Genomic DNA, 24,996 nt, shown 5'->3' with positions numbered 1-24,996 from the left:
TGCTTAGGCGAAGCCCTGCGTCGGTAGAACATCAACATCATCACCACACCGTCGTGCTGACGAAACTCTCCCTCGACACTCGGTTGGATCGGAGTTAGAGGGACGTCATCGGGCTGAACGTGTGCTGAACTCGGAGGTGTCGTGCGTTCGGTACTTGATCGGTCGGATCGTGAAGACGTACGACTACATCAACCGCGTTGTGCTAACGCTTCTGCTTTCGGTCTACAAGGGTACATGGACAACACTCTCCCCTCTCGTTGCTATGCATCACCATGATCTTGCGTGTGCGTAGGAAATTTTTTGAAATTACTACGTTCCCCAACAGTGGCATCAGAGCCAGGTTTTATGCGTTGATGTAATATGCACGAGTAGAACACAAGTGAGTCGTGGGTGATATAAGTCATACTGCTTACCAGCATGTCACACTTTGGTTCAGAGGTATTGTTGGATGAAGCGGCCCGGACCGACATTACGCGTACACTTATGTGAGGCTGGTTTTACCGCCGTGCTATGCACACAGGTGACTAGCGGGTGTCAGTTTCTCCAACTTTAGTTGAACCGAGTGTGGCTACGCCCGGTCCTTGAGAAGGTTAAAACAACACTAACTTGACAAACTATCGTTGTGGTTTTGATGCGTAGGTAAGAACGGTTCTTGCTCAGCCCGTAGCAGCCACGTAAAACTTGCAACAACAAAGTAGAGGACGTCTAACTTGTTTTTGTAGGGCATGTTCTGATGTGATATGGTCAAGGCGTGATGAGATATAAGTTATTGTATAAGATGATCATGTTTTGTTGAAGTTATCGGCAACTGGCAGAAGCCTTATGGTTGTCTCTTTATTGCATAAGATGCAAGCACCAAATAATTGCTTTACTTTATCGCTATGCGCTAGAAATAGTTGCAAGAGCAATAGTTGGCGAGACGACCATGTGACGACACATTGATATAGATCAAGATGATGGAGATCATGGTGTCATGCCGGTGACGATGGAAATCATGACGATGCTTTGGAGATGGAGATCAAAGGCACAAGATGATGATGGCCATATCATGTCACATATTTTGATTGCATGTGATGTTTATCTTTTATACATCTTATTTTGCTTAGTTCGGCAGTAGCTTTATAAGATGATCTCTCACTAATTATCAAGGTACAAGTGTTCTCCCTGAGTATGCACCGTTGCGAAAGTTCTTCGTGCTGAGACACCACGTGATGATCGGGTGTGATAGGCTCTACGTTCAAATACAACGGGTGCAAAACAGTTGCACACGTGGAATACTCAGGTTAAACTTGACGAGCCTAGCATATAACAGATATGGCCTCGGAACACTGAGACCGAAAGGTCGAGCGTGAATCATATAGCAGATATGATCAACATAGTGATGTTCACCATTGAAACTACTCCATCTCACGTGATGATCGGACATGGTTTAGTTGATATGGATCACGTGATCACTTAGAGGATTAGAGGGATGTCTATCTAAGTGGGAGTTCTTAAGTAATATGATTAATTGAACTTAAATTTATCATGAACTTAGTCCTAATAGTATTAGCATATCTATGTTGTAGATCAATAGCTCGCGTTTAGCTCCCCTATTTTATTTTTGATATGTTCCTAGAGAAAACTAAGTTGAAAGATGTTAGTAGCAATGATGCGGATTGGATCCGTGATTTGAGGTTTATCCTCATTGCTTCATAGAAGAATTATGTCCTTAATGCACCGCTAGGGACAGACCTATTGCAGGAGCAGATGCAGACGTCATGAACATATTGGCTAGCTCAATATGATGACTACTTGATAGTTTAGTGCACCATGCTTAACAGCTTAGAATCGGGACTTCAAAGATGTTTTGAACGTCATGGATCATATGGATGTTCCAGGAGTTGAAGTTAATATTTCAAGCAAATACCCGAGTTGAGAGATATGAAGTCTCCAGCAAGTTCTATAGCTAAAAGATGGAGGAGAATAGCTCAAGCAGTGAGCATGTGTTCAGATTGTCTGGGTACTACAATCGCTTGAATCAAGTGGGAGTTAATCTTCCAGATAAAATAGTGATTGACAGAATTCTCTAGTCACCATCACCAAGTTAGTAGAACTTCGTGATGAACTATAGTATGCAAGGGATGATGAAAACGATTCCCGAGCTTTTCATGATGATGAAATCGATGAAGTAGAAATCAAGAAAGAGCATCAAGTGTTGATGATTAACAAGACCACTAGTTTCAAGAAAAGGGCAAAGGGAAAGAAAGGGAACTTCAAGAAGAACGGCAAGCAAGTTGTTGCTCAAGTGAAGAAGCCCAAGTCTGGACCTAAGCCTGAGACTAAGTGCTTCTACTGCAAAGGGACTGGTCACTGGAAGCGGAACTGCCCCAAGTATTTGGCGGATAAGAAGGATGGCAAAGTGAACAAAGGTATATTTGATATACAGATTATTGATGTGTATTTTACTAGTGTTCGTAGCAACCCCTCGGTATTTGATACTGGTTCAGTTGCTAAGAGTAGTAACTCGAAACGGGAGTTGCAGAATGAACAGAGACTAGTTAAGGGTGAAGTGACGATGTGTGTTGGAAGTGGTTCCAAGATTGATATGATCATCATCGCACACTCCCTATACTTTCGGGATTAGTGTTGAACCTAAATAAGTGTTATTTGGTGTTTGCGTTGAGCATGAATATGATTTGATCATGTTTATTGCAATACGGTTATTCATTTAAGTAAGAGAATAAATTGGTGTTCTGTTTACATGAATAAAACCTTCTATGGTCATACACCCAATGAAAATGGTTTGTTGGATCTCGATCGTGGTGATACACATTCTCATAATATTGAAGCCAAAAGATGCAAAGTTAATAATTATAGTGCAACTTATTTGTGGCACTGCCGTTTAGGTCATATTGGTGTAAAGCGCATGAAGAAAATCCATGCTGATGGGCTTTTGGAATCACTTGATTATGAATCAGTTGATGCTTGCGAACCGTGCCTCATGGGCAAGATGACTAAGACTCTGTTCTCCGAAACAATGGAGCAAGCAACTGACTTATTGGAAATAATACATACTGATGTATGCAGTCCGATGAATGTTGAGGCTCGTGGCGAGTATCGTTATTTTCTGAGCTTCACAGATGATTTGAGTAGATATGGGTATATCTACTTGATGAAACATAAGTCTGAAACATTTGAAAAGTTCAAAAAACTTCAGAGTGAAGTGGAAAATCATCGTGACAAGAAAATAAAGTTTCTACGATCTGATCGCAGAGACAAATATTTGAGTTACGAGTTTGGTCTTCAATTAAAACAATGTGGAATAGTTTCACAAAATTGTGCCACCTAGAACACCACAGCATAATGGTGTGTCTGAACGTCATAACCGTACTATTATTGGGTATAGTGCAATCTATGATGTTTCTTACCGATTAACCACTATAGTTTTGAGGTTATGCATTAGCGACAGCTACATTCATGTTAAATAGGGCGCCATCTAAATCCGTTGAGACGACACCGTATGAACTATGGTTTGGCAAGAAACCTAAGCTGTCGTTTCTTAAAGTTTGAGGTTGCAATGCTTATGTGAAAAAGTTTCAACCTGATAAACTCAAACCCAAATCGAAGAAGTGTGTCTTCATAGGACACCCAAAAGAAAATGTTGGGTACACCTTCTATGACAGATCCGAAAGCAAGATATTCATTGCTGAGAATGGATCCTTTCTAGAGAAGGAGTTTCTCTCGAAAGAAGTGAGTGGGAGGAAAGTAGAACTTGATGAGGTAACTGTACCTGCTCCCTTATTGGAAAGTAGTTCATCACAGAAATCTGTTCCTGTGACTACTACACCAATTAGTGAGGAAGCTAATGATGATGATCATGTAACTTCAGATCAAGTTACTACCGAACCTCGTAGGTAAACCAGAGTGAGATCCGCACCAGAGTGGTACGGTAATCCTGTTCTGGAGGTCATGTTACTTGACCATGACAAGCCTACGAACTATGAGGAAGCGATGATGAGCCCAGATTCCGCAAAATGGCTTGAGGCCATGAAATCTGAGATGAGATCCATGTATGAGAACAAAGTATGGACTTTGATTGACTTGCCCAATGATCGGCGAGCCATTGAGATTAAATGGATCTTCAAGAGGAAGACGGACGCTGATAGTAGTGTTACTATCTACAAAGCTAGAATTGTCGCAAAAAGGTTTTCGACAAGTTCAAGGTGTTGACTACGATGAGAGTTTCTCACTCGTATCTATGCTTAAGTCTGTCCGAATCATGTTAGCAATTGCCGCACTTTATGAAATCTGGCAAATGGATAAACAAAACTGCATTCTTTAATGGATTTATTAAAGAAGAGTTGTATATGATGCAACCAGAAGGTTTTGTCAATCCTAAAGGTACTAACAAAATATGCAAGCTCTAGCGATCCATCTATGGACTGGTGCAAGCATCTCGGAGTTGGAATATACGCTTTGATAAGTTGATCAAAGCATATAGTTTTATACAGACTTGCGGTGAAGCCTGTATTTACAAGAAAGTGAGTGGGAGCACTACATCATTTCTGATAAGTATGTATGAATGACATATTGTTGATCGAAGATAATGTAGAATTATTCTGCAAAGCATAAAGGAATGTTTGAAAGGAGTTTTTCAAAGAAACACCTCGGTGAAGCTGCTTACATATTGAGCATCAAGATCTATAGAGATAGATCAAGACGCTTGATAAGTTTTTCAATGAGTACATACCTTGGCAAGATTTTGAAGTAGTTCAAAATGGAACAGTCAAAGAAAGAGTTCTTGCCTGTGTTACAAGGTGTGAAACTGAGTAAGACTCAAAACCCGACCACGGCAGAAGATAGAGAGAGAATGAAAGTCATTCCCTATGCCTTAGCCATAGGTTCTATAAAGTATGTCGTGCTGTGTACCAGACCTATTGTATACCCTGCCCTGTGTTTGGCAAGGGAGTACAATAGTGATCTAGGAGTAGATCACTGGATATTGGTCAAAATTATCCTTAGTGGAATAAGGATATGTTTCTCGATTATGGAGGTGACAAAAGGTTCGTCGTAAAGGGTTACGTCGATGCAAGTTTTGACAGTGATCTAGATGACTCAAAGTCTCAATCTGGATACATATTGAAAGTGGGAGCAATCAGCTAGAGTAGCTCCATGCAGAGCATTGTTGACATAGAAATTTGCAAAATACATACGGATCTGAATGTGGCAAACCCGTTGACTAAACTTCCCTCACAAGCAAAACATGATCACACCTTAGTACTCTTTGGGTATTAATCACATAGCGATGTGAACAAGATTATTGACTCTAGTAAACCCTTTGGGTGTCGGTCACATGACAATGTGAACTATGGGTGTTAATCACATGGTGATGTGAACTATTGATGTTAAATCACATGGCGATGTGAACTAGATTATTGACTCTAGTGCAAGTGGGAGACTGAAGGCAATATGCCCTAGAGGCAATAATAAAGTTATTATTTATTTCCTTATATCATGGTAAATGTTTATTATTCATGCTAGAATTGTAGTAACTGGAAACATAATACATGTGTGAATACATAGACAAAGAGTATGTCACTAGTATGCCTCTACTTGACTAGCTCGTTGAATCAAAGATGGTTAAGTTTCCTAGCCATAGACATGAGTTGTCATTTGATTAACGGGGTCACATCATTAGAGAATGATGTGATTGACTTGACCCATTCCGTTAGCATAGCACTTGGTCGTTTAGTTTGTTGCTATTGCTTTCTTCATGACTTATACATGTTCCAATGACTATGAGATTATGCAACTCCCGTTTACCGGAGGAACACTTTGTGTGCCACCAAATGTCACAACGTAACTGGGTGATTATAAAGGTGCTCTACAGGTGTCTCCGAAGGTACTTGTTGGGTTGGTGTATTTCGAGATTAGGATTTGTCACTCTGATTGTCGGAGAGGTATCTCTGGGCCCACTCGGTAATGCACATAACTATAAGCCTTGCAAGCATTGCAACTAATGAGTTAGTTGCAGGATGATGTATTACGGAACGAGTAAAGAGACTTGCCCGTAATGAGATTGAACTAGGTATTGAGATACCGACGGTCGAATCTCGGGCAAGTAACATACCGATGACAGAGGGAACAACCTATGTTGTTATGCGGTCTGACCGATAAAGATCTTCATAGAATATGTAGGAGCCAATATGAGCATCCAGGTTCCGCTATTGGTTATTGACCGGAGACGTGTCTCGGTCATGTCTACATAGTTCTCGAACCCGTAGGGTCCGCACGCTTAACGCTACGATGACAGTTATATTATGAGTTTTATGTTTTGATGTACCGAAGGTTGTTCGGAGTCTCGGATGTGATCACGGACATGACGAGGAGTCTCAAAATGGTTGACATGAAGATTGATATATTGGAAGCCTATGTTTGGATATCGGAAGTGTTCCAGATGAAATCGGGATTTTACCGGAGTACCGGGAGGTTACCGGAACCCCTTGGGGGCTTAATGGGCCTACATGGGCCTTAGTGGAAAAGGAGGGAAGCAAGGGAAGTGTGCCCCCCCAAGGCCCAAACCGAATTGGTTTAGGGTAAAGGGGCCGGCCCCCCTCTTTCCTTCTTCCCCCCTCCCAAGTCCTAATCCAACTAGGAAAAGGGGGGGAGTCCTACTCCCGGTGGGAGTAGGACTCCTCCGGCGCGCCTCTCCCCTTGGCCGGCCGCACCCCCCCTTGCTCCTTTATATACAGGGGCAGGGGGGCACCTCTAGACACACAAGTTGATCAAGTTGATCGTCTCTTAGCCGTGTGCGGTGCCCCCCTCCACCATAGTCCACCTCGATAATACTGTAGCGGTGCTTAGGCGAAGCCCTGCGTCGGTAGAACATCAACATCGTCACCATGCCGTCGTGCTGACGAAACTCTCCCTCAACACTCGGCTGGATCGGAGTTAGAGGGACATCATCGGGCTGAACGTGTGCTGAACTCGGAGGTGTCGTGCGTTCGGTACTTGATCGGTCGGATCGTGAAGATGTACGACTACATCAACCGCGTTGTGCTAACGCTTCCGCTTTTGGTCTACGAAGGTACGTGGACAACACTCTCCCCTCTCGTTGCTATGCATCACCATGATCTTGCGTGTGCGTAGGAATTTTTTTGAAATTACTATGTTCCCCAACATCAAGAACATCCTTAAATACCTGAAAAGGACTAAGGATATGTTTCTCGTTTATGGAGGTGACAAAGAGCTCATCGTAAATGGTTATGTTGATGCAAGCTTTGACACTGATCCAGACGATTCTAAATCGCAAACCGGATACGTGTTTATATTGAACGGTGGAGCTGTCAGTTGGAGCAGTTCTAAACAGAGCGTCGTGGCGGGATCTACATGTGAAGCGGAGTACATTGCTGCTTCGGAAGCAGCAAATGAAGGAGTCTGGATGAAGGAGTTCATATCCGATTTAGGTGTCATACCTAATGCATCGGGTCCAATGAAAATCTTTTGTGACAATACTGGTGCAATTGCCTTGGCAAAGGAATCCGGATTTCACAAGAGAACCAAGCACATCAAGAGACACTTCAACTCCATCCGGGATCAAGTCCAGGTGGGAGACATAGATATTTGCAAGATACATATGGATCTGAATGTTGCAGACCCGTTGACTAAGCCTCTTCCACGAGCAAAACATGATCAACACAAAGGCTCCATGGGTGTTAGAATCATTACTATGTAATCTAGATTATTGACTCTAGTGCAAGTGGGAGACTGAAGGAAATATGCCGTAGAGGCAATAATAAAGTTATTATTTATTTCCTTATATCATGATAAATGTTTATTATTCATGCTAGAATTGTATTAACCGGAAACATGATACATGTGTGAATACATAGACAAACAAAGTGTCACTAGTATGCCTCTACTTGACTAGCTCGTTGGTCAAAGATGGTTATGTTTCCTAGCCATAGACATGAGTTGTCATTTGATTAATGGGATCACATCATTAGGAGAATGATGTGATTGACTTGACCCATTCTGTTAGCTTAGCACTTGATCGTTTAGTTTGTTACTATTGCTTTCTTCATGACTTATACATGTTCCTATGACTATGAGATTATGCAACCCCGTTTACCGGAGGAACACTTTGTGTGCTACCAAACGACACAACGTAACTGGGTGATTATAAAGGTGCTCTACAGGTGTCTCCGAAGGTACTTGTTGAGTTGGCGTATTTCAAGATTAGGATTTGTCAGTCCGATTGTCGGAGAGGTATCTCTGGGCCCAGTCGGTAATGCACATCACTATAAGCCTTGCAAGCATTGTAACTAATGAGTTAGTTGTGGGATGATGTATTACGGAACGAGTAAAGAGACTTGCCGGTAACGAGATTGAACTAGGTATTGAGATACCGACGATCGAATCTCGGGCAAGTAACATACCAATGACAAAGGGAACACCGTATGTTGTTATGCGGTTTGACCGATAAAGATCTTCGTAGAATATGTGGGAGCCAATATGAGCATCCAGGTTCCGCTATTGGTTATTGGCCGGAGACGTGTCTCGGTCATGTCTACATACTTCTCGAACTCGTAGGGTCCGCACGCTTAAAGTTTGGTGATGATCGGTATTATGAGTTTTGTGTTTTGATGTACCGAAGGTAGTTCGGAGTCCCGGATGTGATCACGAGCATGGCGAGGAGTCTCGAAATGCTCGATACGTAAAGATTGATATATTGGCTGACTATGTTCGGACACCGGAAAGGTTCCGGAAGGTTTCGGACATATATCAAAGTATCGGGGGTTACCGGAACCCCCCGGGAGCTTAATGGGCCTACATGGGCCTTAGTGGAAATAAAGGGAAGAAAAGGGAGTGTGGGGCGCCCCCCCCCCCCAAGGCCCAAACCGAATTGGTTTAGGGCAAAGGGGGCTGACCCCCTCTTTCCTTCTCCTCCTCTCCCTTTCCTTCCCCCTCTCCTACTCCTACTAGGAATAGGAGGAGTCCTACTCCTAGTGGGAGTAGGACTCCCCCTTGGCGCGCCCTCCTTGGCCGGCCGCCTCCTCCTCCTTGTTCCTTTATATATGGGGGCAAGGGGGCACCCCATAGACACACAATTGATCATTGATCCCTTAGCCGTGTGCGGTGCCCCCCTCCACCATAATCCACCTCGATCATATTGTAGTGGTGCTTAGGCGAAGCCCTGCGTCGGTAGCATCATCATCACCGTCACCACGCCGTGGTGCTGACGAAACTCTCCTGTGAAGCTTTGCTGGATCGGAGCTCGCGGGACGTCATCAAGTTGAACGTGTGCAGAACTCGGAGGTGTCCTGCGTTCGGTACTTGGATCGGTCGGATCATGAAGACGTACGACTACATCAACTGCGTTGTGCTAATGCTTCCGCTTTCGGTCTACGAGGGTACGTGGACACACTCTCCCCTCTCGTTGCTATGCATCACCATGATCCTGTGTGTGCGTAGGAATTTTTTTAAATTACTACGTTTCCCAACACACTAATCATGGACATCTGAGAATCGAGGGGTACACCGATGTGGACTGGGCTGGATGCTTAGATGATAGGCGTTCAACTTCAGGCTACTGCATGTTTGTCGGAGGAAATTTGGTTAGTTGGAGAACTAAGAAGCAGAGTGTGGTAGCTCGCTGGACAGCAAAAGCGGAGTTTAGGTCAATGGCTTCATTGTTGTGTGAACTGATGTGGTTAAAACATTGCTAACTGAGTTGCAGTTGTGCGGTGGTGCACCTATTCAAGTGTACTGTGATAATCAGGCCACAATTAACATAGTGAACAACCCTATTTATCATGATAGAATTAAACATATTGAGATAGATAGGCACTTTATCCGAGAGAAATTAGATGAAAGGTTATTCCAAATTAGTTATGTTAGGTCAGTAGATCAGCTTGCAGATGTATTAACAAAAGGGATAGGTGTTGTATCATTTATGAGGATTTGTAACAGGATGGGGCTTATTGACATCTTCGCCCCATCTTGAGGGGGAATGTCGGTACTCTTGTTGTATAATAGGAAAGCCAGAGGTCTTATGTGTAAAAGTGAAGCTCTGCAAAAATCTATACTGAGGATGAATAGATAAGGTTGCCCCCGACCAGAAATTCCAGTGTCTTCCCCTTCTCTCACCTTCGAATCCCCTCTGATTAGGTGTGTGTTCAACAAAACTTTGCTCCTATACCACCTTTCTTTTTATTGGAGTAAATAGCACATCTTTGATTGATAGTTGGACAAAATACCACAAATTGATTTTTCTGGGACTTTGCTCCCAAACTTCCTCCTCCAACTCCAAGCATGACACCCTGTTACTAGCACAGAATTGTCCATCCGGTAAACAAAACAAGTAGATCATCCTGAATTACATTAAACCCCTCACGAATATGCAAGATTACTGCACTGATAAGTATCGATTGTGTTCAGAAGTCTACTACTATAATTAGACGTCCTCACTCGTGCACATGTGGTCTACGATTTTGAAAACAAGGACCTCGAAATCGATGCACGGCCGTTGATTTCTTTTGCGATTACAGGAGCTATGACTGTTGGCCTAGTGAATTTTCGACCAGACTGAAAGCTTTGCAGAGCTAGTGGTGTTGGTTTCCACGATTGACCCATCTCTGGGGTGCAAGGTGGGCACAAGAAAAATCAGGTGGATGCTGCGAATCGAACAGTCCAAATGCTCAAAGCGTCAAACAAAACAAGCTACCGGGGTACGGAGTACCCGTGAGTGCATGGCATCGGCGAGGAGCGTATGTGAGCAGCGCAGGCACGGTGTCAGGCATCAAAGGCTGGGAATTCAGTTAAGACTAAATATTCAGAGAAAGCGGTGTAGTTAATCCGACAATACCGTTTCAGAGAGATCAACGGCTATGATGGCTCCTATACAGATCGCCACCGTAGGAGAGAGGGCCTTTACTGTAGCTTTACATTTCTTGTAGTGCACTTTATGAGTTGTCATTGGCCAGCCTATAAACAGCCGGGTTGTGGCTGGGAGAGGTCATTATCTACTTTTCCTGAATTGCTTGCTAGCCACGGCTTGTAACCGCAAACCATATACTTCTTCTCCGAGCAATACAGTCGAGATCTGCCACACCCATACAATTCCTCCCAAAATTAGCTAGAAATCTATACTCTGAGGTTATCGGGGCCTGACAAATTGGTATCATGAGCCAGCGTTCTTCGGCAGAAACGCGATGTGGTGATGAAATTTTTTTTTCGAGATCCGCAATTCCCACCCTTTTCTCTTGAGATCCAGCGGCATCACAGAGTAGGCGGAGTTAGCGGCGGGGTTAGAGTGGAGGCGCAGGCGGCGGTGAAATTCGGGCACAGGTCGGTCGAGCAGAAGCGGTTGTTCGAACACTCTGTTCGATCGGTAAAATCCCGCGTTCTACGCTCCGATCCGTGTGTCACGGCGGCGAGTTCTTCGGCGGCGGCAGGATCTGTTGTATTGGGAAGGGTTGCTGACAATTCAGTGGTAAAATTCTGTACCCATACTTCAGATCGAGGCGATGGGGCGTTCCAAGCTAGTTGACGACACTCTGTTCGATTGGTAAAATCCCGCGTTCTACGCTCCGATCCGTGTGTCAGGGCGGCAAGTTATTCGGCGGTGGCAGGATCTGTTGTATTGGGAAGGGTTGCTGACAATTCAGTGGTAAAATTCCGTACCCATACTTCAGATCGAGGCGATGGGGCGTTCCAAGCCAGTGGACGACACTGATGCTCAAGAAATTTCGGCCATGCGTGAGGAGTTTGGAGTCTTGCAGAAGGATAATGCCCAGGTGTGCAGTCGCAGGTGTCCAAACTGCAGGCAGAGGTATAGGCAATTGGGTCAAAGCAAGGGGAAATTTCAGTAACAGTGGGCGAAGTTGAGAAAGTGGTGTTGGATCTAGGGAAGCAGCTATCAGTAATCAGTAGCGTGTTGCAAACATTGGTCAAAACAACTCAGCAGCAAGAGCAACCTTCTAGTTCTCAAGAAGTACCTAAGTCCCCTAAATTGCACCAAGAGCAAACACAGGAACAGGAAACAAGAGTGGAACACTTGAGACAACAGTTGGCAGCAGAGAAGGAGAAATCTAAACAGTTAGAAGATCTCCAACTTCAGAATTTACCTCCTATTCACACAAACAGAGCTACTGCACCTCCAGGGTTTGCAAATCAAGGGAGACTGGAGGCACACAATTCAGTGGGAACCCCTATGACAGCGAAAAACAATATCCACACACCTACATTCAATCACTTCTATCAGAATAACAGAGAGAGACAGATGTGGCAGGGCTACCATAAAACATATGAAATGGATATGCAAGCTCAGTTCATGAGATCTCTGACTAAAGGACCTAAACTAGAATTTCCTAGATTTTCTGGTGAAGATCCAGTGGGGTGGATTAGGCAGTGCAACAAATATTTTCAAATGTCAGCAGCATCTGATGAGTACAAAGTTTCCCTTGCCCAAATGTATATTATTGGAGAAGCTGATACTTGGCTAAGAAGGTCTGGATTGCTAAAGAAGCAACTCTCATGGACACAATTTGGAAAAGAGGTCATAAAGAGATTTGCAGAGCATGGTTCTTATGACCTAACTGAGAAATTTAACTCTCTGAAACAAGGCAACAGCTCAGTTTTTGATTACATAAAGAACTTTGAAGACCTTATGGCAGATGTTTTAGAAGAAACACCTGAATTAGGGGAATAGTGGTTTGTGAGATGTTATGTCAATGGCTTAAGGGAAGGGATTAAATTTCAAATCAGGCCTCTTCAACCACAATCTCTGATAGATGCCTACTGTTTAGCTAAGGAGGTGGAACCACACCACCCACCAGCAAATGCAATGCAGAAGAAACAGCAGAGTTCCTTTGTGAATTTTTACCAAAAGAACAGTGGAAATTTCCAAAACAAGAGCAGTACTACAACAGCCATACCCCAGTAGAGTGGACAAAATAAGCAGGCTGAGGACACCAATAGCAATCCTCAAAAACTTAGAAAAGTGGGAGAATGTTGGAGGTGTGGGGACAAATGGATGCATGGTCACAAGTGCAAACTTGTTCCTAATATTCACCTGTTACAACAGGAACTAGGAGAGCAAATGGAAGATACTGAGGACAGTCCTCCTCAAGAGCAAGAAGAAATTCTGGAGGCAGAGGAGCAAGCAATGTTTTATCACAGCCCATGCACTAGGTCAACAACTGGCAGTGCCTACCCCTACAGTAATTATCCACATAAATGGGAAAAGAGCTATAGCATTGTTAGACTCAGGCAGTTGCTCATCCTTTATTAATCAGGAATTTGCTGTGAAAGCAAACTGTACATTGCTTCCAGTAAAACCCAAAGCAATTACAGTGGCAGGAGGAGGCAAACTGGTGTCCAATGTTGTAGTTCCTGATTGTGAGTTTAAAATTGCAAAAACCACATTACAGCACAGTTTCAGAACATTAAATCTTCCTAGTCATGATGTGATACTTGGTTATGACTGGTTCACATTAATGAGCCCTGTCTCTTTCAACATACCTGGCAATACTTTTAGTTTCACTATGAAAGGCAAGAAGACAGTAACTGCGGCTATTTTCAATACTCCTGAAAAAGTGAAGGAAATTCCAGCTGAGAAGGTGAGCAAGTTGCTGGAGAAAGGAGCAGAGGGCTTTTTATTACAGATGCATAATATTGTTATGGAAGCTCCAGCTGGTTTTCAAACCCCTCCACAATTGCAGAAATTACTTATGGAGTATGCAGACCTTTTTGAGGAACCTCGCACTCTTCCACCTCATAGGTATTGTGATCACACCATTCCTCTGCAACCTGGAGTTGAACCTCCCCACTCTAGACCTTATAGAGTTCCACAGCACCAGAAGAAAGAAATGGAAGAGCAAATCAAGAAAATGTTGGCTGCTCATTTTATCAGACGCAGCCAGAGTCCATATGCTGCTCCTGTCATTTTGGTAAAGAAAAAGGATAATTCAATGAGATTGTGCACTGATTTCAGGAAACTCAACTCAGTCACAGTTAAAAACAAATTTCCTATACCAGTTATTGAAGATCTACTGGATGAATTACATGGAGCTAAATATTTCTCCAAATTAGACTTGAGGGCAGGATATCACCAGATTAGGATGCATCCGGATGACATCCACAAAACTGCTTTCAAAACATTCTTGGGACACTTTGAATATCTGGTCATGCCTTTTGGATTGTCTAATGCACCAGGCACCTTTCAAGCTTTAATGAATAGCATTTTTGGCCCTTATTTGAGGAGGTTTGTGCTAGTCTTCTTTGATGACATAGTGATTTACAGCAAATCACTCAAGGAACATATGGAACATATTGAACTAGTACTGAAAGTTCTGAAGGAAAACCAGCTCTGTGCAAAAAGGTCTAAATGTGTTTTTGCAGTCCAACAAGTTGAATACTTAGGGCATGTGATTTCTTCTGAAGGATTAGCAACTGACCCACAGAAAATCAAAGCAATTGCTGATTGGCCAGTGCTAGAGAATGTGACAAAGTTGAGAAGTTTCCTGGGGCTAGCAAGTTACTACAGAAGATTTATAAAAAATTATGGAGTTATATGCAGGCCCTTACATGGTCTATTAAAGAAGGGCCAGTTTCAGTGGAAACAGGAACATGACAAAGCATTTGGGCAACTACAACAAGCCCTAATCACAGCCCCAATGTTAGCTCTACCTGATTTCTCCAAACCCTTTGTGCTTGAAACTGATGCATCTGGAAAAGGGATAGGAGCAGTACTGATGCAACAGGGCAGACCTCTAGCTTATTATAGCTCATCTCTCTGCCCTAGAAACACTGCTCTGTCCACTTATGAAAAAGAAGCTCTGGCCATCTTAGAAGCACTTAAAATGGAGACATTACCTGATAGGTAATGAATTGATCATTAAAACTGATCAACAATCTTTGAAATTCATTACTAATCAGAAGATCACTGAGGGAGTTCAGCACAAGCTAATGATGAAACTATTGGAATTCAATTTCAAAATTCAATACAAAAAGGTGTTCAAAACAATGTAGCAGATGCTCTTTCCAGGTTTCTACCATCTTGCATGGCCATATCTGTAGCTACTCCAGTGTGGGAACAAGAATTAGTGGACAGTTATCCTCAAGATCCAGCTACAAAAACCATTCTGGAAAAACTACTGTTACAACCCAACAACACCATGCCTGACTACAGCTTGACAGCAGGTATTATCAGATATAAAGGAAAGATCATGGTGGGGAATGTAGCTGAGTTAAGAGCAAGATTGATCACTGCTTTGCATAGTTCTCCTGTGGGTGGACATTCAGGGACTAGAGCTACATATCAACGAGTGAAAAACATATTCTACTGGCCTGGTCTGAAAGCAGAAGTGGAGAAGTTCATTGCAGCCTGTCCTATCTGTCAGAGAGCTAAACATGAGCATTGTCTGCAACCTGGTTTATTGGAGCCCTTGCCTATGGCTGACATGGCTTGGCAGCATATTTCTATGGACTTCATAGAAGGACTTCCTAATTCCCAAGGCAAGGAGGTCATACTAGTGGTGGTGGACAGATTCACTCGCTATGCTCATTTCATTCCTCTCTCTCATCCCAAGCATTTGTGGACAACATAATCAGACTACATGGGCCACCTAAGCTAATCATATCTGACAGGGATCGAATTTTCACTAGCAAGTTGTGGAAGGATATCTTTGCTGCTCTTAACAGTGAACTACGGTACAGTACTGCTTACCATCCGCAAATAGATGGCCAGACCGAACGAGTCAACCAATGTCTAGAAACGTACTTGAGATGCATGACTACTGATCAACCCACAAAGTGGTATTCCTGGTTATCCTTGGCTGAATTCTGGTATAACACCACTTATCACACAGCTCTGAAGATGTCCCCTTCCAAGCCTTGTATGGTTTTCCTCCCCCACTAATATCTGAGGTAGCAATTCCTGGTCCTGAAGAGGAAGAAGCTCATACATTTCTGACAGAAAAACAGAACATGCTGGACCAACTGAAAATCAACCTGCAACAAGCTCAGAACAGGATGAAAAAGTATGCAGATTTAAAAAGGAGTGAAAGGGTGTTCAATGTGGGAGATTTAGTATATCTAAAAATGTCTCCCTATAGGCTTGCTGCATTTGGGTTTCGAGGAGCTTTGAAATTACAGAACAAGTTTTATGGCCCTTTTGTGATAACTCAGAGAGTGGGCAAAGTAGCTTACAGACTGCAATTTCCTGATCATGTCAAAATTCATCATGTCTTCCATGTGAGCCAGTTGAAAAAGCACATAGGATCTAAGTCCATTCCCAGTAAAAACCTTCCGATGGTTACAGCAGACGGCACAGTAAAGACTGGGCCGGCAGAAGTTCTTCAAGTCAGACAAGTGCCTCGACACAATATGCCAGTTGTACAGTGGTACATTCAGTGGCAAAACCTACCGCCAGAAGATGCAACGTGGGAAGATGCGGATTTCATAAAGTATACATTCCCTGAGTTCTTTAAAGCTACGACACAAGTGTGGCGAGAGCAACAACAAGCGCCATGAGGACATGGCACATCTCAAGGGAGGGGCAATGTCAGGCATCAAAGGCTGGGAATTCAGTTAAGACTGAAGATTCAGAGAAAGCGGTGTAGTTAATCCGACAATACCGTTTCAGAGAGATCAACGGCTACGATGGCTCCTATACAGATCGCCACCGTAGGAGAGAGGGCCTTTACTGTAGCTTTACATTTCTTGTAGTGCACTTTATGAGTTGTCATTGGCCAGCCTATAAACAGTCGGGTTGTGGCTGGGAGAGGTCATTATCTACTTTTCCTGAATTGCTTGCTAGCTACGGCTTGTAACCGCAAACCATATACTTCTTCTCCGAGCAATACAGTCGAGATCTGCCTCACCCATACAATTCCTCCCAAAATTAGCTAGAAATCTATACTCTGAAGTTATCGGGGCCTGACACACGGGCAGAGGTCGGCCGGCAGAGCACAGGAACTCTGCCTCGAGAGTCGAGAGCTGCCGCGGCATCCCGCGTCCGCGGCCTTGCACGGCGGGTGTGTCGTGCCTACTGGCTGGTTTGGTCGTAAACCATGGAGGGAGGCAGCTATGGCCTCCATTTCGGCGGCCGACGCCGCGGAGACGAGTCGCCACCTAAACGGTTCCGCCAACAGGGCGGCGTTGCGCCGCCATGCTGGTCACCGCTTTTGGCTAGGCCGCGGTCACATGCCTTGAACCACTGCCCCGATGGGTCCTAACGTCATTTGAGAGAAGGCAATGGACTCCCCGCCAGATCCATTCCGACCGCGGGAGGGCGCACTCCTTCCCATAGCGTTGGAGAGTAGCACAGACGACCATCAACTCCTTGGAACCGCAGGGGATGAGGTATCAGTCGTCGGATCCGGACATCTCGGAGTTGGATACTAGAGAGGAGCTTAAGGACGATGAGGAGTGGAGTGTAGTTAGAGTTTTCTCCGAAGTGCGGATAGGGTTGAATATATATGAGGTCAAGCGGGCCATAGTGAGCCGCATCTGACATGGCAGGCACATCCACCTCATACATGAGCTGGATATGAGGTTACGGGTCAGCCGAGGCATTTTGCTGCGTTTAGAGAGCCCGATTACTGACCCTCGCATTTGGCAAGAGTCAGTCCGATTAGGGCATCTACAACGCCGGCGCTTAGGCCAGGTGCCAGGCTTCTTTTCCCAGCCGTTATGGCTGAATCCCTCCTTTTTTTTCTTTTGCATGAGCTTGTTTAGCGACTGCTATCGTATTTTTTGCGGAAAAAAACAATCACATTAGCGCTCAAATAGGCGCCGCGCATTGAAGAGACGGACTCCTACCCCGATGCTATTTCCAGTTCTTTTTATTGTCTAAGCGCCCACGCGCATCTTTGCATTGTAAAAGCCCTTAGGTGGCAATTTTATGTCGGACAGCGACTGAGCAGCGAGACAGTGCAAGACGCACTAACGTACTCCCTCCGTCCGAAAATACTTGTCATCAAAATGGATAAAAATGGACGTATCTAGAACTAATATACATCTAGATATATCTTTTATTTATAATACTTGTCATCAAAATGGATAAAAATGGACGTATCTAGAACTAATATACATCTAGATACATCTTTTATTTATGTTGATGACAAGTATTTCTGGACGGAGGGAGTAAGTCTGAGGCGTCGGTTGTAAATGCTCCACTGTCGAAGCCACCATCGAGGAGGCCGAGGGGCGGCACATCCCGAACCAACAGCTCCAAATTAAACGCTGAGACAATGCATGCACAGCTCGACGACTAGATACCGAGCGGGCGAGCCCACAGCGCAAGGGACGAGGCCGACGGCAAGGTGAGCACTAGCCGTTCGCTAGCCCTGTCCTGATTCAATCCTTCCAAGAACATATTTTCTCAGTGTGCGCCGATACCCCAGACAAGGACATGGTACCAAGGATCTAGACTAGATGCTCGGTGGCCTTGAGAGGATGATGAGTTTAGCAAGGCGTATGATTGCTTTGTGTGACATCATTCCGAACAAAGTAAAGCTAGAAGAAACAAGGCATAATACGATCTTTAACCAAACGCAAAGCTAGCCTACAAAACTAGCTAGAGGCCTAATCCCGACGATCAACTCCGGCATACAAAATCGAGTAACACACTGAAAGAAAAAACCACATTATTTGTTCCGATTAACCGAGACACAATAATCCAATGTCGGGCAAAATTTAAAGGCAACACCAGTCAAGACAACGAGGATGGCGCTCGGGACAGCACAGCACACAACCTTCACTTCCCGCCCAGGGTCGGGAACTGTGACCGATCTTCGATGGATGGCGCGGCAGCTTGCCCGCGCTGGTATCCTCCTCCAAACCCGCCCCTGAAACCGCCGCGGTCTCCACGGCCCTCACCGCGGCCCCTTCCACGACCACGGCCGCCGTAGTACCGTTCTCCCTCGGCAGGCTTGAGGAACTCGTTGATGCTAAGAGACTGGAGAGGATATTTACAACATTAGCACCTAGCATTTTCTTGTTAGAAGCAATAGCGATAGCACAACATAGCCACCACAACCACAATGGACTTGTTACACTATTTGTTGGTTGTTTAAACTAAGGTTGCCCCTTGCTTTTACCCCAAACAAACTAGCAATTGCACGGTTGATTCAGAATTCCAGATTCCAACCCTAGAAGATTGGTCCAAATTCACCTAATCTCCTACTCCCTGCGTTCCAAATTACTCGTTGTGGTTTTAGTTCAAATTTGAACTAGAACCATGACAAGTAATTTGGAACAGAGGGAGTACATAATTGGCTAATTAACACAAGGACAAAATAGTAAATTAAAAGGAACTTCCAAAAACATGCTGTACCCAACTGGGACCATGGAAGACACAGAAAGCTGAACAATAAAACTTTAATGCAACCGCCAAATGTGTGAACTAGTTTGGTCACCCACCAAATTGTACTCAGGATTACAAAATGCTACTCCCTCTTAAACTATTATAAAATGTTTTGGATCTATTATAAAATGTTTTGGATATTGCAGTATGGACTACAAACAGACTGTTTCATTCAAGTAATGGAATCGGGGAGAGGCATCCCTGTTCTTCTAAAAAAACTACAGACAGACTGAAATAAGAGAGCAAACACACTAAAACATGTCTACATACATCCAATTTAGAAAAAAGTTAGACCATCTTATAATAGTGAACGGAAAGTGTGCATCATAAGACCACAGGTATTACCTTCTTGGCACGTTCATCACGCTCAGTACTTTCCTTCTTCTTCTCCTTGTCAGAACCCTAAGGAGACACAGACAAATCATTCATATATTCAAAAATTACCAAAGAATTAAAATAGCATATACTACTAAACATACCAATTTAATGAAAACCTCATCATTGGCTTTCTTGGTAGACAGTGGCTGCAGAGACTGCAGGTCCTTGTCAACTTCAACCTTTCTTTCTTCAGTCTTCAATGCTAGTAGTGCTTTCCGCTGTTCCTCCCTTATTTTCTCAAACTCCTCTAGAGTCATCTCCTGTACAATTGAAATATTAGTACACATACATTGCATGAAAGCAGCAGACATGCATAAAGGAACCAGATGTCATAACATAAAGAAGTAGGCAACCAAATTTGAGCCAAATAGGACTCACACCCGGGCAGGAGGTGTGCACTGACATCTCCAGCAGCATGAGAAGCTCAGTCCATGGCATTAGATAACAGTTCAACAGTAAATGAGAAGGTTCATCTACTATGATTTGATTCAAATGATGCACACATTTCTTGCACACAAATAGCAAGTCGGTGCTTTTGTGCAAACAAAGCAGGCAAATGAAGTGAGAAGATACTCAAGGCCTGTTAGGAGCAGGAAAATATAACAAGTGTGGTGGGTGTAGGGATGTGCTTGCCTAGATCCTATGGGAAAATGAAGTTTGAGGAATGATTACTTTCCTGCGAAATGCACTAAAAACAGTGTTCCTAGTGCAAGAATTAAAAACGACAACATATGAACCAAACAAGAGGCAGTACATATTTGAGAGAAATCCAAAATCTTATTGTCTTAACTGTGAATTATGAAAATCCTTTCCTGGCCAGACCCTTCATTGCACTAAGGGTGATGAAGTACATCATCCCAACAGCATCAATGAGTGTGAGACAAGGGGCAACTAACAGCAGTAATATAAGCTAAGCTACCAGCAGGTATTAGACAATAATGGACAAATCAAGGGCCAGATCAAGCCTGCCTACTAGTAAACCACCCCCACTACAAAACATTTTACTTCTGCAAACCTAAATAAAAAGTGCAATCTCCGCACATAAATTGCATTTGGGTGTAGCCTTTACCTTATCCTCTTCATTCTCTTCCTCCTCCTTTGCAGCACCATCCTTGTGGTCTTTGTTCTCCACTGTTGTTGGAGGAGCATCATCCTGCTCACCCTGCTTCTCAGCGATGGGAGCATTGTCCTCAATTTTAAGAGCTTCATCAGTTTCCCTGGTTATACAAAACAGATTCATCTCTTATAACTCCCTTCATCAATTCAGATAGTAACGAAAAACAACAATAGATGGAAATGTCCTTACTGTGCAAGACCTTCATCAGTGGAAGATCCCCAGTTTCCACGGCCTGCACCATCGCGTTTCATCCCTTGGCCACGACCAGTCCCGCTGTGGCGCTCGTAGTTTCTCCTGGGTGGTCTCTCAGAGTCGTCACCAAACTCACCGTTGCGGTAACTACCACGTCTACCACCGCCTCCACGGTATGGTCGAGGGTCTCTCTCCCCATCCCCGCCTCCAGCTACAGCGCCATCTCCAGAACCTACCCCACCATAACCTCCCTGGTAGCCATTGCTGTTCTCACTGCCAAAGTCACGGTTCTGGCCGTATCGGCCGCCGCCTCTGCCGCGGCCAGGTTCACCACGGCCAAATCCTCCACGTGATGGTGGGCCTCCGCTCCTCGCATCCCTCCCTGAAAGAAAGTTGAATTAAAGTGCTTAAATGAAAAACTTCATGTTGTGAGAAAATAGAGCTAGAATATAATCAAAAATTCGAACGGTGTATTAGAAGTAAGGTATAGATTCTAATTTCAAGCGATGAAAAGCCCACGCCCCGCAACAAATGGAATCAGATTTACAACCGACGTGGTATACCAACCGAACCACATAAAAAATAATCCATACCACCTCAAAAATGAAATGCGTCGGTAAACATGCCCAAACTAATCACAAAAATAAGATAAATTTTTAATCAACCGAACCACATCAGATGCTGGAAAGGGCCGAAATGCTCCGAATCCAGATCTGGCGCTCTCGGCGCTGCAACTCACCAGCCTGTGCCGGGGGAGCGGATTTGGTCGTCAACTTGGCCGACGCCGCAGTCTGGGCCGCCTTTCCAGCAGGCGCTGCCTCCGTCTTGTTCGCCTGGGCCTTCTTTGCCGCGGCGGCCGCCGCCGCAGCAAGCAGCTGCGAGGGGTCGTCGTTGTCGACGTCTCCGAGGAGATCGAACTGGTTGAGGGTCGTCATGGCGGCGGCGGCGGGGATGAGGGGCTGCGGTAGATCAACAAGCTATTCGGGGAAGCGGACGGGAGACACGAGCTAGCAGCTTCGCCTGATGGGCCGTGATGCCATTAGAGGACGAGGTTGATGGGGGAAGGGGTTTTGGATGCGGCGGCGGCGAGGGGTTGGGGGAGAGGGGAGAGGGGAGGAGTGTTTGAGGAGAAACCCTAGCCGCACTCCTGCACGAGCTCATATCCTTTGTGTCGGACGTTTTTTTCTTTAGCATTTCTGCTCGGGGTCGACAAATTACATTCGTAGCCTCCGGATGGAGGATATTTACGGCTATTTCAGACCTAGGGGGGGCAAGCGGGGTGGGTAGTTTGGGGAGTCTCCGGCACAGCAGTCCCCCCGGGAAGCTGAGGCACTAGCTTGTTGGGAATCCTGGCATCTGAAGCTGTGGGTTGCCATCGGACGGCTGGGATTTGCTTTTCTTTTTCTATTTATTAAAAATTAGGAGATTGCGGAAATACACTTTGGGTCACGATGTGGTCAAAATATAGGCCATTCATTCTTTAGAGATAAGTCATGTATTTATACACCAAACAAAGTATCGCATTCGGTAACGTGAGCTCGCGGTATTTGATTCATATTCACCTCGAACATTATTGCCTTCTATTTATGTGAAACATTAGTGCGCATGGGGCTACATGTTTGACAAACCGAACCTGGCTCATTTAGTATGTGAATCATAACACGCACCCGCTAACCATTGGCCATATTATAGGAAGCTCTCTCTTCTTAGTGCCCATCCCTTTCCATACATCCTCTTCGGGTCTTCTTGCTCTGCATTGCACTATAGTCCATTTGCTCCTCCAACCCAAAGCTATTCGACCAAGATGACTTCCCTTTTACTCATCAGGTGTGTTGATATATATAGTACTGCCTAACATGTTCTTGTCTTTACAGGAAATACTCTACCATTTGATCGAATGAAAGCGTAGACAAATACAACCAATTGATGGCTTAATTGCATCACTACTTAGCTAATGAGGCAAACCATGCTACTATTAACAACATACTACTCCTATGTAGGTATCCACAAAAGTTAGTGTGTATATGTGCATGTAACTTCATGAATTAATTAGTTTTTGCATGCTTCATCTGATTAATGCCTTAAGTAGCTTGATGAGCATACATGCATAGTCCAAAAACTAAACGATATTGCATGACAGTTGTAACACAATTAATAGTTACATCTTAGTCAATTAGCTAGCTGAACTATAACTAAGACACGTCACGTGGCAATAAAAAACCATAAAGTGTTTAAGCACATTAAATCATTCATCCACGTTCCACTATATTTTGTCGGCTCCTCCAATGCTCAACCATTCTGACAAGATGTCGCCCCCCTCACGTGCGCGCTGATCCGATGACATAAATGCAACAGGTGCATGGTTCTTTTCTAGGACCTCTGGACAAATTGGATGCCATGGTCACATTTGGAAACATTCTTCGTTGTGGAGGAGCTTGAAGAACGGATACAGTGAACACTCTAGGGAGAGGATGGACATGACATCATTATATGCTAGATTGCTAGCCGGCGTGACATATGCGCAAGTAATCCCGAAACTAGTTCATGGAGCATATGGGGCAGCGGGCGTATACTGCGTATACTTCATGAATGATGATGATTGGCTCACACCATTTTCGTATTGTGTCATGTATTTGCTTAGTTATGATCATGCATCTTATATGTATTGGTTAAATGACCATGTTAGCAACAAATCTTGAAGGACCGATGGAGGGGTAACATTTCTTGATCTCATGGACCCATGTCCCAAAAAACCTTAGTCCTGGGAAAATGGTCCTATGTTACAACCAGGCCACATTGCTAAAACATTGTCGGGGCATCAAAAATAAGTTATCATAGCAGAAAATTGTTGCCATAACAGCGAAACTGGATTGTCATTGAAGAAAACATTGCCATGGTAGCGAAAACGGAATGTTGGAGTAGAGAACCATTAGTTGTAGGACATGTTGAGTTAATTCCATATATTGATCTTCAATAATAATGCAAATAAATGCACATGGCATGAATGTAGCATGACAATAGACCAAATTTGAAGGAGTTATAGCACAACCATTATGCCTCACCGTTGGCATCTGCCATCGATGGTGAGTGGTGGCTTGATGTGCGATGCCTTGTCCGGAGGCGGCGATGTTGGGGCATAGGTGAACGTTCCTAAGTTCACTGGAACTTCCCGACAACAATATCGATGTAAAGCGGCGAACACCACTGACGCCCAGATCGAGACACGATGGCACTCAAGCTTCGAACATCACTGATGCTTAATGAAGGCGATTGTTTATGTTATGAATCTTCCATTGCAAGCGTTCTCATGCCCATTGTCCTTGACGCTCACGTGTAGATAATCCAATGATATTAATGGATGAGTAGCCTTCAAGGTTGCAATCCCACACGCCCTACACTATGAATAATAGTTATGAAATGTTTTTGAAACGAATTTATTCACATGGATGTAGCTATTTATTTGGTGTACCATGCAACCCAGATGGTAGCCTACTTAGCTTGTGATAGAGAACACGCGAAGTCTTATTCGCACTGTGATGGTGTCCCGACAAGGAGGGCTCTCACCACGTCAACTCTCGGCCAAGTGGGCCGGGCCAAGTGTTGGTGTCCTGTATTAGGGGGTATTTGCCACATCGGTCTGGCACTAATGGGCCGAGCTAAGGACCCACTAAAGATTGATGGCATGGCCATACTAGCCCTGGCCCTCGGCGTGGTTAAGATGAAGATCTCTTGAAGACTTGGCGTACACTTCAAGCATAGTTTAACCGGCATACTTATCTCTAAGATTGTAGCCATCCATTTGTAATCCTAGATACCCCCGGTGCCTATATAAGTTGTGGGGTTTAGTCTGTAGTGGCGCGAATATACATTCGTAAGGTTTAGAGCTTAGACAATATCATACGATCTCGAGGTAGATCAATTTGTACTTTGTACCCCACCACAATCAATATATAAG

The 24,996-nt window shown here is 44.3% G+C and overlaps 1 protein-coding gene across 1 annotated transcript; it reads right to left on the bottom strand.

The window, feature by feature from the left end:
* Positions 1-18,505: 18,505 nt before the first annotated feature.
* Positions 18,506-22,171, bottom strand: LOC123062033 (RGG repeats nuclear RNA binding protein A). Its single transcript, XM_044485337.1, has 6 exons — positions 21,781-22,171; positions 21,039-21,423; positions 20,802-20,949; positions 19,834-19,992; positions 19,700-19,756; positions 18,506-18,946 (listed from the first exon to the last, which is right to left on the bottom strand). Exons 1-6 carry the CDS (start codon positions 21,974-21,976, stop codon positions 18,746-18,748), a joined length of 1,146 nt encoding a protein of 381 aa, XP_044341272.1. The 5' UTR covers positions 21,977-22,171; the 3' UTR covers positions 18,506-18,745.
* Positions 22,172-24,996: the final 2,825 nt, after the last annotated feature.

The sequence above is a fragment of the Triticum aestivum genome, chromosome 3A (genome assembly GCF_018294505.1).
Source record: "Triticum aestivum cultivar Chinese Spring chromosome 3A, IWGSC CS RefSeq v2.1, whole genome shotgun sequence".
NCBI classification, from domain to species: Eukaryota; Viridiplantae; Streptophyta; class Magnoliopsida; order Poales; family Poaceae; genus Triticum; species Triticum aestivum.
The sequence above is the reverse complement of the archived record's forward strand: the minus strand, read 5'-3'. Positions and strand labels throughout refer to the sequence as shown.